The sequence below is a fragment of the Myxine glutinosa genome, chromosome 10 (assembly GCF_964187855.1).
Source record: "Myxine glutinosa chromosome 10, kmMyxGlut1.1, whole genome shotgun sequence".
Lineage (NCBI taxonomy): Eukaryota > Metazoa > Chordata > Myxini > Myxiniformes > Myxinidae > Myxine > Myxine glutinosa.
Window position 1 is genome coordinate 37144736 of NC_136270.1, and position 16142 is coordinate 37160877.

At 41.7% G+C, this 16142-nt stretch overlaps 1 protein-coding gene across 6 annotated transcripts in view; it reads left to right on the forward strand.

Moving 5' to 3' along the window:
• LOC137434461 (zinc finger protein Helios-like) overlaps positions 1 to 14813 on the forward strand; it is a 72048-nt gene extending 57235 nt beyond the window's left edge. For 3 of the 6 annotated variants that reach the window (XM_078785557.1, XM_078785558.1, XM_078785559.1), the window contains one exon: positions 10979 to 12337. In XM_078785557.1, coding sequence (XP_078641683.1) covers positions 10979 to 11724 — 746 coding nt within the window. In that variant the 3' untranslated portion in view covers positions 11725 to 12337. Of the gene's footprint in view, positions 1 to 10978 lie in introns of all 6 variants that reach the window. The other 3 variants (XM_078785554.1, XM_078785555.1, XM_078785556.1) reach the window with 1 other exon arrangement.
• Positions 14814 to 16142: the final 1329 nt, after the last annotated feature.

Genomic DNA, 16142 nt, shown 5'->3' on the forward strand with positions numbered 1-16142 from the left:
GACTTTTTGTGATCGATACTATTGCTGTGTGATGTCAGTATGTTAAATGGTTACCTGCCACGTCGCTAACTAAAGTGATGACCTCCAACTCATCATCTACCTGCTGATGTGGTTGAAGTGTGGGCGGTATGCCCAATGGATCAAAAAAAATTTTTGGGATATCTTAGTGAAAGCTAACCAGGTACCGTGAAATGGGGTGAATAGGGACAGCAAGGTGAATAGGGAGGGACACAAACTGAAAAAAAGTTCGGAAACTTTTTTCGCTGAAAATTGATAACCATACTGATTTGTTGATATTTGGGTTGAAAGTGTTCTCTTGTTTTTTTAAAAAGCAACTTATATTCCCCATTAACACCATATATGGGTTAAATAGGAATAAATAGGATTTTTATGGCTGTCCCTGTTCATCCCGTTTTACGGGTGAATCGGGACAGTCACTAATACAAAAAAAATAATAATCAAGAAACAATCCTGAGTTTCCAACTTATTGCTAAATTGATAGCTCAGATGGATGCACATAATATGCACCCATAATATAAACCACGGTGCCAATGAAAAAAAATATGGGATAAAAAGTTCCTCCAAACTGTCCCGATTTCTTGATTATTATTTTTTTGTATTAGTGACTGTCCCTATTCACCCGTAAAACGGGGTGAACAGGGACAGCCATAAAAATCCTATTTATTCCTATTTAACCCATATATGGGGTTAATAGGGACTATAAGTTGCTTTTTAAAAAAACAAGAGAACACTTTCAACCCAAATATCAACAAATCAGTATGGTTATCAATTTTCAGCGAAAAAAGTTTCCGAACTTTTTTTTCAGTTTGTGTCTCTATTCACCTTGCTGTCCCTATTCACCCCATTTTACGGTACTCATGGATCGGGTTAGTGTACGTTGCGCCGCACGTAATTTTTTGACCGGTAACCTTTTGAAAGCCCCAGGTACGTGATGCCAAGTCTTCCGAACCGTTTGCGGAACTCTCCCTTCCACCCATAACTTTCTCACTCTCTTCAATGTTTCCCTTCCTCTTCCCACTTTCCTCCTCCAAGCTTGCTTTTCCACATTCACATTTACGCGGTAATGCGACATTCATAAGTCAAGTCTCAAATTGTTTTATCAAGGTGAAAAAATGGAGGAAATCAATAGGAAGTTGATCTTGGAATGCCGTGTGAGGCGAGGAGAGGCTGACGCTTTGGGCGTTAATCCATTTTTTGCTCCGATGAAGGGTTAACGCCCGAAACGTCAGCTTCTCCTTGAGTCCCAAACTTCTTCCATAGATTAGCATACCTCGATCAACGTTCTGCTGGTTTCATCCATCGTTCGACACTTCCAGCCAAGCAGATCGACACGATTCTTCATGAGCAAAACTAGTTCTTCATTACCTCCGCCACCAAAGGTGGATGCAGGTTATGTTTTCACCCCTGTCTGTCTGTTTGTCCGTTTGTCTGTCTGTCCGTTTGTGAACAAAATATCTCAAAATGTTGTGGGCGGATTCGGACGAAATTGGGCAGAGAGGTAGCGTATGTGACAAGGACGAAATGATTCGATTTTGGTGAAGATCCGGATTCGGATCAGACTACTAACATTTTAAAGTGATTCTTCACCATTGGGAGATAGGGACAAACACGATACATAGCAGGATATCTCAAAAAGTTATGGACAGATTTGGACGAAACTTGTTGGACCGGTTGTGCGTGTGACAAGGACGAAACTTGTTGAACAGGTTGTGTGTGTGACAAGGAAGAATCGATTCAATATTGGTGAAGATCCGGATCCGGATCCACGTAGTATAATTTTTTAAGTGATTCGTCACCAGTGAGTGATATGGCCCACCAGGTGGAGGTTTGCTCTCTACTGAGGGCCATTCTCGTTGTTTCTGCTTTTCCACAATGAAAGTTTTAATTTAAGTGAGATATCAACACCGCAAAGAATGCAGTGAAATTATCTGTTATCCCGGACATGCACAAAGATAACCTTTCACTGTCGTTTATAAGTGCCACACTATGTTGGCATTCGGGGAAAAGGGTGATGTTGGAGTTGGAAGAGCAGGAGATAGAAAGGTGGGAAAATCCTCATCTACCTTTTATTTGTGACCAGGAAAGCATTATTATGTAACATGTAGTCAGGTTCACGATGTCAATAAATTATATTTCGTTCAAAATCATGGTAGATTAGCAAACCTATACATTTTTGGAAAGGTTATAGCATAAGGAAACTAAAAATCAATGTTTACATTTGGAGAGATACCTGTATGGCGGCCATTTTGGATTTTCAAAATGGCCACTGTAAAATACATATTTTGTTCTATTTCTGCCTCTAATTACCCTAAAAACTTTTTAAAATATACTAAACCTATATTTTCAGGGACAAGGAATCCAATGAAAGTATCAAATTAGTGCTATGGGGAATGGTAAGACACGAATCAAAGGTTTTGAATTGCAAAATACTGTCTTTATATTCGCGATAAGTTGCATAATCAAATACATGTTATCATTTTGTACAGGCAGTTAATAACATCAAAATGTGTCACAATAATTCATATCACCAAACATACACAGGCAGTCAGCAAAATCATATATACACATGCAGTCAGTATAACTTCACATCTACACAGGCAGTCAATGACAAAATATACACAGGCAGTCAATGGCATCAAACATACACGATTACAGAATATGCCATTCAGAGTTCGTCATCACTGTCCTGTGTGTCGTATCCGACAATATAGTCCGCATCGTTTTCACAGTCCGTTCCACACAAGCAAAGGTCGGTCAAATTGATTGGCAAATCGAATTGGTCGAATGGTCGATCGAATCGAATCGATCGAATTGGTCGATCGAAGCGATTGGTCGAATGGTCGAATTGGTCGAATGGTCGAATGGTCGAATGGTCGATCGAAGCGATTGGTCGAATGGTCGAATTGGTCGAACGAAGCGATTGGTCGAATGGAATTGGTCGATTGGTCGAATTGGTCGGAATTGGCAAATGTAAACATTGATTTTCAGATTTTCCATGTAATAACGTTTCCAAAAATGTATAGGTTTGCTAATCTACCATGATTTTGAACGAAAAAAAACATAGTGAACCTGACTAATGTGTGGATGAACTCTGATGATGCGTGATTGATGATGTGAGACAAGTGTATTTCACCCTGACGTCATGCAGCTATAGGGTTTGTGCAGAACAGTGCACTTACCTTTGAGTTGTCTATAGCCTGGGTTTGATTCCCATCCCGACTATAAACTCTCAGATTGCTTTTTCTTTTTTTTCTTTTTTTTTTGTATACAGGATCGAGGCTCGTGAAAGAGCTAACATTTATCACACAAAATAAAAATCACAACAGACACACAAAGTATAAAATAAGGGGAACTATATAATAAGGGGAGCAGTAGACAAGATGGGGAGAGAAGCGGAAGCACACAAACACAACATTTGAGAGCAGGGACATCGGGAGATCTGTGGGAGGGTTCCAACTTATATATCGTTTTCGTTTTATATTTCGTTCCAACTACAGTGTGCAATAAACCAATTGTAATTCCGTCACTTAAAAATAATGTTTCACCCACTTTGCTTTGGACCATATTCCACTTTGTCAGTGGCACATTCGCGTGTGCGTGTGTGGATCATATTCCCCCACACACTTTGGACCATATTCCACGTCAGCACATTCAAAGCATCCACTGACTGCACAACTGCAAATAATCAGACTACTGGAACAGCAAGTGAACTGGCTAAGTTGGGTATTGCAGCCTGGCATGGGGTCACCATGGGGTGGTCTCCGACACAGGTTTGTGGGGCCATGGACCACAACGTAACACACAAAAAAGTATGTTTGGAGAATATCAGCACAACCTCTTTCAAATCACTCGGGTGGACCTGAATCTGGCCTAATTCCAAATTACTGCTCTGACTACTACCACTGGGAAGGTAATGGCAAACCACCAAGTGTATTACTTGCCATGAGACAGAATGCACTGGAAAGGTTTTGGACTCTTAGACACAACCATCAAATGATATCCTTTTGAAGGGCAGAGACTGTGCTTCTTCTTCTTCTTCCTTCGTATGCCGCACAATGCTGCGGGGTAGCATCATTGGCTGAGGGCCTGGCTGTGCCGCTGATGCAGTGCCCTCTGCTGGTTATCGCAGGAATTGGAAATCTGCTTGATGGTGCCGGGAATAGCACGCATACTCTTCGTGAAAGACACCAGGGGATCTATAAGGGCCACCAACCAATGGGGGAAGATGGGATGCCCGTTTAACGTCATCCGAGGGATTAACGTCATCCGAGATGGCACACACATTGATCCTGCCTGTGAAACACCAGGGTGGTAGTTTATAGCTGGGCTAGACAAAGGTCAACAAACCAAGGCTAAGCAGCTTAGAGACGAGAATGCATACCTCTAGGCCAACCTGTCAGCACAGTTTATGCTGATGTTGCATCCTAAGTGCAAATGCATTAAGTTATAGGTTGGGAATTGAGTCAATTTCCCCGTTTTGTTTCTTCATTTGGGGCTTATTAACTTGAAGGTAATTTTGTAAAAAAAATAATGAATTAATTTTTTTTTTTTTTTCAATAAGATACAACATATGGACGCTCATCAAAGAATCAAGGTACAAAGGGTAAAGGGGAACATAATTGACAGTGAAGTAGTGAGGGACAGTTAGAGAGAACAAGGAAGAGGATGGATGAATAGGTACAGAGGAGGGCGAGAGAGAGATGAAGAGGGAGACCGAGAGAGATATGGAGAGACAGAGAGGGAAAGAGATCACAGTAACCCACAAGTAAGACAGAGTTAATGGGCGAAAAAAAGATTGCAGGTAGAGATGGGGAATGTTGTGAGAGAGCAATGCACCGCCATCTTGAAACCCACGAGGGAAGGGTCTGGCTGAAAATGAAACCGCAAACTGCGGAGATGTTTTCGGACATGCATGGTCCGATTTTGTTCAAACTTGACAAAAGCACAGCACACGATGGCACACACGTTCACCTCACTTTATTTTGCGATCTGATCAAAGATGGCCGACTGGTAGACTGGCGGCCATTTTAGTTGTAAAAAAAAAAAACCCCCAGTATTGAACACGTCCTCAACCATTTCTTGGACATGCATTCACCGATCTTATTCAAACTTGGCGCACAGATAACGAATGACGTATTACGTATGCACGTCATTTTCTTTCGAGATCAGATCCAATATCGCCGAAAGGTGGCCATTTTGTTACGTAAACATGTCCCCAACCATTTCTTGAACATGCATGGACCGATTTTGTTTAAACTTGAGAAAAGCACAGTACATGATGGCATACAGTAGATGACAGCATACACGTGCACCTCACTTTATTTAGCGATTTAATCAAAGATGGCCAACTGGTAGACTGGCGGCCATTTTAGTTGTAAAAAAAAAAACCCCAGTATTGAACACGTCCTCAATCATTTCTTGGACATGCATTCACCGATCTCATTCAAACTTGGCGCACAGATAACGAATGTCTTTCTTACGTATGCACGTCATTTTCTTTCGAGATCAGATCCAATATGGCCGAAAGGTGGCCATTTTGTTACGTAAACATGTCCCCAACCATTTCTTGAGCATGCATGAACCGATTTTGTTCAAACTTAAGAAAAGCACAGTACATGATGGCATACAGTAGATGACAGCATACATGTGCACCTCACTTTATTTAGCGATTTAATCAAAGATAGCGGACTGGCGGCCATTTTAGCTGTAAAAAAAACCCGGTATTTTTTGAACGCGTCCTCAACCATTTCTCGGACCTGCATTTACCGATCTCGTTTTCTTTATTGGTGTGAGGCACATCATCGATTTATTTCGCAAATGAGCCAACGAGGAGTAGACTGTGCTTGCTTGCATCAGGAGTAAACCACCATGAAATCAATTTATGTCAAAGAGGGTTCAAAGTTAAGGTCGCCATTTAGAATGTCGTTCAACCCCATTGACCAAAGATCAGTTTCAGACTTGCACGTTTTGTGGAAAACTGACATTAACACCAAATGCGTCATCTGGCCTTGAAAGGTCAATTTGGTTATCGAGTACAGCCCGGTTTGCTTCTCATGGGTTAAAATAATCTAAGCATTTAACTAACAAAGTGGGAAAGAAAAGATCAACGGCCTGGTATTGGAGTAGTAAACACAGATCTGAGAAATCAAGAGGGTTGGGGTGGCTGTGATGGTATGGGGGAGCGGTGGGGGATTGGGGAGGGGAGGAGAACTATGTGTTAATTTCTGGGGAGAACATTTTTATAGATGTGTAGGAAAGTTCATTCATACCTTGAAATGACTGAGTTCCAGAATAAAAGGTCATTCGTTGGACTATTGTGCTTTGTTTTTACCTCCACCACCTAAGGTGGGTGGAGGTTGTGGTTACACCCCTGTCTGTTATGACAAAAATTAAAAGTTTTCGTCATATGTCAGTCTGTCTCGTTTGTTTGTTTCTTTGTCTGTAAGCGTGATAACTTGCGAACGCTTTCAGCTGTCTTTAGCAAACTTTACCAGAGTATTCCGAAGGACAAAAGTGAGGCTGTCAATGGTTTTTTTTAAACTATATAGGTCACAGGTCAAAGTTCTCACGTGTGCTTGTCTAGGCGATATCAGCCATCCTTTGAGCTAGGAACCTGAAATTTGGACATGACATTGACCAAGTGATTTGGCTGTAAGGGGTATTTTTGATTGATTGCTTTATCAATGAATCGATTAATGATTTCATTATTCGATATTTTTGTAAAAATTTTTGTATACAAGATCGAGGCTCGTGTAAGAGTTAACATTGATCACAAAAAGACAAACTGACACATAAAACATATGATAAAGGGAGCGGGAGACAAGATGGAGAGCAGGGACATCGGGAGATCTGTGGGAGGGAGAGGGCTTGGGGGAGGAGGCCAGAGAGGAGTCGGTAGAAGACAGAAAGACCACCAACCTGCCTGCGGTGAGAGAGTAAGAGGCCCTCAGAAACAGCTTCATCGTGGGAGATTCCAATGATTCTGAAAGCTTTGGTTTCAACAGCGTGAATTATTTATTACTTGTTTTTTAAATAATCAAATGAAAGTTCAAATAAATAATTATAAAAATGTATTGCTTAATTTTCAAAAGGTCACAAATTTGGATGAAACAGTGGTGGTTTAGGTATGCCATTAGCCAATTGATTAATAAATCAATTATTTTATGATAATTATTTATTTATATTTATTACACAATTAATCTACCTGTCAGGCTGTCCTTTCTTGTTTGTCTGTCCGTTTGTGAACACGATATCTCTAAAAGTTGTTGACGGATTCGAATAAAATTTGGTGGAGAGGTTGTGTGTGTGAAAAGGACGAATCAATTGGATTTTGATGAAGATCCGAATACGGACGGATCTGGATCAGATAATTATTTATTTTTTAAGTCATTTATTCACCATTGAGAGATGCAGCCAAAAAGGATATGTTGCATGATATTTCAAAAAGTTGTGGACGTGTTATTACAAAACTTGGTGGATGAAAAAGTGACAATAACAAGCAGATTAGATTATTGGTTCAGGTCCGAATCCAGATCTGGCCTCTGTGTCATACAAAACGTAAACTGTTAACCTGGCGGAGGTATGCTCTGTACCGAGTGCCGTTATAGTATTGTGTTTTTTTGTATCTTATCTACAGCAAAAAATACACATACAGTGCATTCAGAAAGTATTCAGACCCCTTCACTTTTTTCACATTTTGTTATGTTGCAGCCTTATGCTGAAATCGTTTAAATTCATTTTTCCCTCATCAATCTACACTCAATACCCCATAATGACGAAGAGAAAACAGGATTTTAGAAAGTTTTGCAAATTTATTAAAAAGAAAAAACTGAAACATCACATTTACATAAGTATTCAGACCCTTTGCTATGACACTTGGAATTTAGCTCAGGTGCCTCCCATTTCTCTTGATCATCTTTGAGATGTTTCTACATCTTGATTGGAGTCCACCTGTGGTAAATTCAATTGATTGGACATCATTTGCAAAGGCACACACCTGTCTATATAAGGTCTCACAGCTGACAATGCATATCAGAGCAAAAACCAAGCCATGAGGTCGAAGGAACTGCCTGCAGAGCTCAGAGACAGGATTTTGTCGAGGCACAGATCACGGGAAGCCGACAAAAAAATCTCTGCTGCATTGAAGGTTCCCAGAGCACAGTGGCCTCCATAATTCTTAAATGGAAGAAATTTGGAACAACCAGGACTCTCCCTAGAGCTGGCCACCCGGCCAAACTGAGCAATCGGGGGAGAAGGGCCTTGGTAAGAGAGGTGGCCAAGAACCCGATGGTCACTCTGGCTGAGCTCCAGAGATCCTGTGTGGAGATGGGAGAAACTTCCAGAAGGACAACCATCACTGCAACACTCCACCCTGTATGTATTGTTACAGGAAGTAGCGACTTACATCAACTACCTATTGGGACTTCTCAGTTCATGTAGATTGTTAACACAAATCATTTGCCCCAGGCTATAATCACTGCATTCCCTGGTGTCAACTCCCTGTTTGTGATGAGATACGAGAGAATGATTTCCACCTATTGTTCACTCTACCACCTATTGTTTGTCCTCCATTGTTCTCCAAACAATGGTTGGAGGCCCACTATATCAGACATGAGATCAGGGCAGTCTCTCTGGACACATCTCGAGCTTTTGATACAGTCTGGCATCCTGCCTTACTCTCAAAACTGTCTGCCTATGGAATCCACGGCCAACTCCACTCTTGGACGACTGACTTCCTCCACTCTCGTAGCCAACTTCTGACTCACCAAGGCCTTCAAGACCTTGGAAACCTAGGCCTTAAAGATCATTGGAATATCTTGCAATGAAGCTGAGTCTATAGGCATATCACTTCGCCATCGTCGACAGGTCGGTGGTCTGTCTTCTTCCACCTCCTTCCTGATCTTGCAACCTCTGTCCTCTCCGTGCGCCCCTCCACTCCCCCCTCCCAGATATCTGCAGGCCGCACACGGTCCACCAGCAACCGCCTCCTAGTGAAACTGCCAAAATTCAAAACCACTACTCACCACCCATTTGTTCCTCGTTTTCCTATCTGTGGAACCAACTTCCGCACTCTCTTCAATCTTAGTCTTCCCTCCAGGTCTTCACAACAGCTGTTCACCACCATCTCAAATCATACCCCATCCAAAACCATGAATTCTTTTCTACAACCTCCCAAAATTTTGCTGTTTCCATCTCGTCCACCCCTTGCATTCTCCCCGAACCCTCATTATTACCTATGTCCTCTTCCATTCTGTGTTCTAGCTCTTCCATGAGACTTTGTCTGGGTATACACAAAAAAAAACCTACTCCATGTAACTTGTTGTAGTGAAATGAAGGGTCAAACTGAGACGATGCATTTCTTTTGTTACATCCCGAAGGCCTTCGATACATGAGGTAGAGCTAGGACTTGTCTGCACACAAGGTGGTGGCTTGTACATTGGCTACAAAGCAATTGTGGTTTCCCTCGAAAATATTGGAAGGTCTGTTACAAGATAGCGCGAACTAACAACCACACGCACATGCTGACGCATGGGAATTCTGACTTCGCTCGAGACATGGACACACGGAAGCGGACAAGTGGGACCTGGACATTATATAGGAAGCAGGCATGTGGGATGAGACATGGAAGGTGAAGATGGTGGGGGGCACACAAATCCGTCGTTATCAATTGACAAATAATTGGGGGAGCATCCAATATATATATATAGCAATGTGTAATAAAATGGAGAGGAAACCTGGGCCTAATGCCTTTAATGTCTCCTCATAAGGCTTTGACATGTTAAGAGAATGTTATAGTCGCGAAGCTGGCGGAATAACTAAATGCTCCTGTGGCATGGGCAACAAGTGAAGAGTAAATTTTATTTTACCCATCACTGCCTCGATAAAGTCCCTCAGAACCTGCAATGCTTATACACCGCCTCAATTGTACTCACCAGATTGTGTTGAGTGTGCTTGCATATAGGTGAGTACCGGTAGTTGTCTCGATGCTTATTGTGTAGTAAAGAAGGAGATCAACGATGACAATAAACTCTGCAAATATAAGGAGGAAGGATCGGTTAAAATACCACATTAAGTTTGTGTACACATGTAAACAACATTTATGGATAAACAGAGAAATAGACACATGGACGAATAATTAAGAAGGTTTGCTTCATTGCATTAAAAAAATATATATAAAGTAAGGACAAACAACAATAGGTTGGCAACCATTGCGCAGACTTGATGGGCTAATTGGCCTCATGTGTTGAAATTCCTTGCAAGGTGTAACCTATTATTTAATTATTATTACCCTCGCTAGAGGATAGAGTATTCCGCTTGTCTGTCTGTTTCTTTGTATATACGGTACAAGTATATGTGGTACAATTGGAATGTGAGCGTGTCTATAAAATACATACCGTACTATAAAAACCACACAAAACAAGTCCGGGTGAGGGTACGCGCAATCTGTGAATGGTTGTTCTCGTTATTATATCTTTTTTTATTTTTGAAAAAGTCAAACATTTGATATTTGTGAATCAGAGAAAATTGGTTTTGTGCAAAGAAGCATTGGCACGCTCGTACTCCACCTTTTGGTGAATGAAATGAAAGTCGCAGTCGGGCCACGTCTGGTTACACGCGCCATTATGGAAATGTCCCATATTCATGGCCCAAGACAATTCATCATTGGCATATAATGTCAGAATATTTATTGACGACAGGTATGCTCATCATGTTATGTACAGTATATAATAAGTGTTAAAGAAAGAAAAATAATACAAAATTTACCTTTTCACTATTTTCTCTGCATATGTTGCTTTGCAACTGTTGCAACTGATGTGGGTTTTGCTTTATTGTGTTCCCAACAATACTGTTCAACTGCTTCGGAAAATACGACTTGTGCTGTTTGTTTGAATACCTTTTGAATTGCTGATGAAGGTGCATTGTTGGTCAGTTGCTTCATATTGCTTTTTTTTGTTAGGAACTGGAGACTGGCCGATGCTACTAAGTCCCCACGGATACAACGGCTTGTCCGAACAAGCACCTGCAGCAGCTACAAGAGTGAGCGAGCCTTCAATTATGGGCTCCATGCCATATCCGGGGTCCGATTCCTTGAGGCCAGTCATTCAGATGCACAGCGCACCTTCCCCAGACCTGCAACCTTCATTCCCCGGCCTTTACTCTCTATTCTACCCGCGAGGCCTGGCAAATACACAGCCGTGTACCCGTCCGTTTGGCCTGGAAAGTTACATTGCTAACTCGGGACACCAAGTGGGACTTTCCCAACTACACGGCGATGGGAATCGGGTCTTGATGCAAGAAGACTCGCCCGGACGAAGCGGCCGTTGTCCGACGGACGGCGAGAACGTACCGCCGCCGGAGCAGTGGCCTACAGCTTCGCCCACAGACTATTCGCTTGCTAATCGACAGAGAGGGCAAGATGCGGGTGAAGACAAATTGGCCGCTGTCGAGGCTCCTCGCACGACCAACGGATGGCCGCAGGAGATGTTCCGCGTGGTGAGCGCCAGTGGGGAACAACTGCAGGCTTTCCGTTGCCGACACTGCCGGGTGCTTTTCCTCGACCATGTCATGTTCACCATCCACATGGGATGCCATGGATTCCGTGATCCCTTCGAGTGCAATGTTTGCGGACACCGCAGTCATGACCGCTACGAATTCTCATCGCACATGGTCCGCGGAGAACACCAATCCAGTGGGACCAAGTAATCCTTCGAGACTCACTTGACGACTCTCTGTAAAGTGCACTTCATTTCACTATGGAAACGAATGCGGCCATCTTTGTTAAAGCACCATTTACAGCTGGAGGGGTGCGACAGGTGCAGGGCCTCATCAGTGGTCCGTAGACCGCCGAGCCAGTCAACATTCAGATCTCGATAAAGGTGCAAGTTTCCCCCAATATTTCCCTGCAACTGGGATTCGTTTCATTCTTTTTCCTGCTCGAGAGGTATTTGGAACTTTTAAATCAAAGCTTGTTTTCCATCACAATAACTTTGGTCACCACTTTTGCTGCTGCTGGTTCCTTCTTTTGTCCAGCAATTTCACAAGACTCATATATCTTGCCTGAATTTTAAGGACAATTGTGTTTACAAAAACAGAGCATTAAATAACATTCCAAAATTACTCACTTTTAATCCGCTTCTACAAATGGTTGCTTTTTAGAAACCCACTTGGACATACGAATGGAAAAGGGTTGCTCCATTTTGGGTAAAAAAAATTCCAACTCGGTTACAGAAGGTGGAGCGGAGGGAGCGGTGGCAGAATTTAAATTTATCTGAATTCCAGCTGGGTAGGAAATAATTTAAGATTGCAAAGGAAACGGAAATAACAAAAGAAAGACAGAAAAAAAAAAATAATAATAATCGATGGAACATTAAAAATTGGATTCTGAAGGACCAGATATAACCGATTGCGGAATGGCGTAGGTGTCTATTGTAAAATAAACAATTAGATGGTTTAATAAAGAAACTCTACAAGCTATTATTTTGTGAAAAGAATACACTGTGAAGCGAAATTTTTTTCAATCTGGAGTATTAATTGCTTTTGCTGGGTGTAATTGCCAGAAAAGATGCTTTCTACTGTACTAGTCCCACAGAAGGCTGAAATTCAGGGAACACAATCAGTTTTGTAGCGTGACTGTAAAACATAAAATTGCTGCTGTAACGATAAGCACAATACCCTGATTCAAGAACTGAGTATTTTTTGGGAAGGTGTTCCTAATTTTAATAAATACCTGCAATCAATATTTCTGGAAAGAAAAAGGACAACAAAACAAAATGAAAGTAATGAGGATGTAACTTTTGGAGGATTATCGTATGTATAACTAGAACGGCACTCAGTAGCGAGCATACCTCCACCTGGTGAAGTTTACGTTTTGTATCTCAAAGTAGACCAGAAAATCACAATGCAGAATCGCATTTGATCAAAATCAATCACAGGAATCACCATAGGTCCAGTCTTTTATACCCTGATCTACCCCTCGTTTTTGACCATAATCACTCAATGGTGAAGAATCACCTTTAAAAAATTCTACAAATTGGATCCGGATCCGGATCTTCACCAAAATTGAATCGATTCTTCCTCGTCACACACACAACCTGTCCAACAAGTTTCGTGCAAATCCATCCGTAACTTTTTGAAATATCCTGCTATATCTTGGTTTTAGCCATATCCCCCAATGGTGAGGAATCACTTAAAAAATTAAGTAATTCTAGTAGCCGGATCCGAATCCGGATCTTCAACAAAATTTAATAATTTCGTCATTGTCACATCCGCTACCTCTCTGCCAAATTTCGTCCGAATCCGTCCACAACTTTGAGATATCGTTTTCACAAATGGACAGACAGACAGACAGGGGTGAAAACATAACCTCCATCCACCTTTGGGGGCGCAGGTAAATATAGAAGAGAAGACTGGCAGGATAACCTTCAGGAACGTGCAATCACCTCTAAGGCGTCTCGCCTGGGTTACAATCCCAGCCTCGCTATAACCCGCCATCTTGGTGATCCGTCAACCAACATCGATGGGTTCTTCGTAGATGTTAAAGATCCCATCGTTTCTTCTGGAAATATTAGGCGAGTCATCAACAGCACGCTGAACAAATTACAAATTTTTATCACCGACAGTCAAAAATCGGGTCTGGCCAGCCAGTTCGTGAAAGGCCTGGGCCAAATATGTTCTCCAGTTGACCCCACAACAAGCTGGGAATACTTTGGGGCATCAAATTAATCGGTAGAAAACAGAACATATTCATCAAGGGATTTGATTGGCTAACTTCCGAGCATCTATTCGCTCATAAAAGACAGGTGTGCATTCGCATCAGCCAGCGTTTCATGAATATGATGATATTTTAACTCGGAATCGCCGAACAATTGACTGAAGAAAACCATTTTCCCATTTATTCCTCAAAAAGAAACAAATGTTTCTAAATTGGTACGAATTTCCAATTTGTGTACACATGTGAATATGACAATACTGTATTATTCGTAATTACAACTCAACTGTAAGAACTGTTGTACAGTACAATGTAAATGGTCGGGTTCTGTTGTACTTTATATAATGTCCAGCTTCCTGATGATGAAGCGTTATTTATTTTTGTTGTGAAGTGCTGAGATGACATTTTGAAGACATCTTTTATTACTGTTACCTGTGAAAATTGCTGGCTCCGTAAAGCTGGCGTGTCTGTCCTCAAGGTGCGATGCAGTGTTAATATCACTCGTACCGGTGAAAAATCTCCTTCCAAAGGGGTTGTGGTTACGGTCGGGGTGGTTGAAATTTTCAAGTCTTTGGAAAGAAGGTGCCAGACTCCATTTGCCACCCTTCTGTGCCCGTGCCAGGATATGGTCGGCGATTTTCAACCGATTGCTGCCATGATAGTCGTGCAGACCTCTACCTTGTAAATGAGTCGGTGTGTTGGGGCTGGAGGCGAGCGAGCGTTAATAATTAACAAGAGGTGTACCTGCGTGGAGGTGTCTCCGCTGAAGCGGAACTCCGAGGGAGGATTTTTAACTTGAAATAAGCCCCGGTGATTTGTCCGTTTGGTCGCATCGGACACCACGGTTGAATGTACATTGAATTGCCTTACCATGTTCAATTAGAAGTGGAACCAGAATTTGTTGCTGTTACCGTTGGCATGAAGTTTGCAACAACAGCTCCCGCAACTTATTGATTTCATTTGTTAAGATCCAATAATATTGTCACCGTTCAAATCGAGTTGTGTACTAATAGTACGTTTCATGAAAATGCATTCGATGTGTCAACAAAAATTAATAAATAAATGAATAGTTGAAGAATGGCAACAGCTTTAACACCGATTTTATCACGGTATACGCTAAGTGCAATACTTGTTCGGTTGATTGTGCAGCCATGATATATATACATATATATATATATATATATATATATATATTAAAGAAATGTTATTTGGTGAATATTTCATGCAGTCTCCAAAAATGTTTTCTTTTTATACTTTGCTTATTTCCATCCGTATCTAGACGACACAATGTTGACTTTATTATACTAGTACACCCGCTCACTATGGGAGCGATAGGAGCGGCAGGAAGGGTCATTCCTCTTTGGGGTATATAGATTACAGTCGATATATGGTCGGGGTCTCAAGAACATTGGGTGTGTTCATTTACCAAGTTTCTTGTGGAGAGATCGCCAAGTGGTTTAAGCATTCGAGCAAGCACTCCATTCAAAACCGTTAAGGAACAGCTGGCTTGGCAAGCATTAGCTAGCTCCTTGGTAAATGAGCACAACCCGGGCTTCCTCCCTTTCAGTTTCGTGTTAAACAGCAGGAGCGAGTTTCAAAAGTTTGCTATGAAAAACGCCACGGTAGCGGCAGGAAGGGCCATGTTATTAACCCTCCCTTGTGGGGTATATCAAGTACCGTAGATCTAACCCGAACAACCCTAACCCTAACAACCCTAACCCTAACAACTAACAACCCTAACAACAACCCCAACAACAACCCTAACAACAACCCTAACTAACAACCCTAACAACTCAGGAAGGGCCATGTTATTAACCCTACCCTTGTGGAGTATATCAAGTACCGTAGATCTTCGCTCAGTTCTGCAAGTAAAACTTACCTCACGGATGTCGGGATTCCTCCAAATTTCTTTGTTTAATGTTATACAGCATTAGCGACTGTTAAAAAAGCTAATCATACATATTTGTGGTTTATAATATTTTTTACTTCCGGTAAAGGCCGTTGGGCCGTTGCTCCCACAAAAACACCATGATAAGCTATTTATATACATCGACTCGCCATTTGTTCAAGGAGGAAAAACCCCTTGGGGAGGTGGGATATTATTGTTATTAATATTGTTTCGTAATAACATTAATATTACGCTATTAACGTTAGTTTTGTTGTTAGAAGCGGCCTTGGCAAAACGCCACGATAAAGCTAACTTAATATGGATATACACCTCAACACGCAACCCCATTGGCGGCAATGGCGGGAAAACCTGCTCTGGGGAGAAAACCCCAAAGGGGGAGGGGGGCAAATGAATTAGCTACAACCTTCATTGTGTAACCCCGAGTCATCCTGTCAAGTTTGGTTGATTTTGGATAAATAACGACAGATTGTATCGCAATCAAAAAATCATCAGCCAAACAGACCG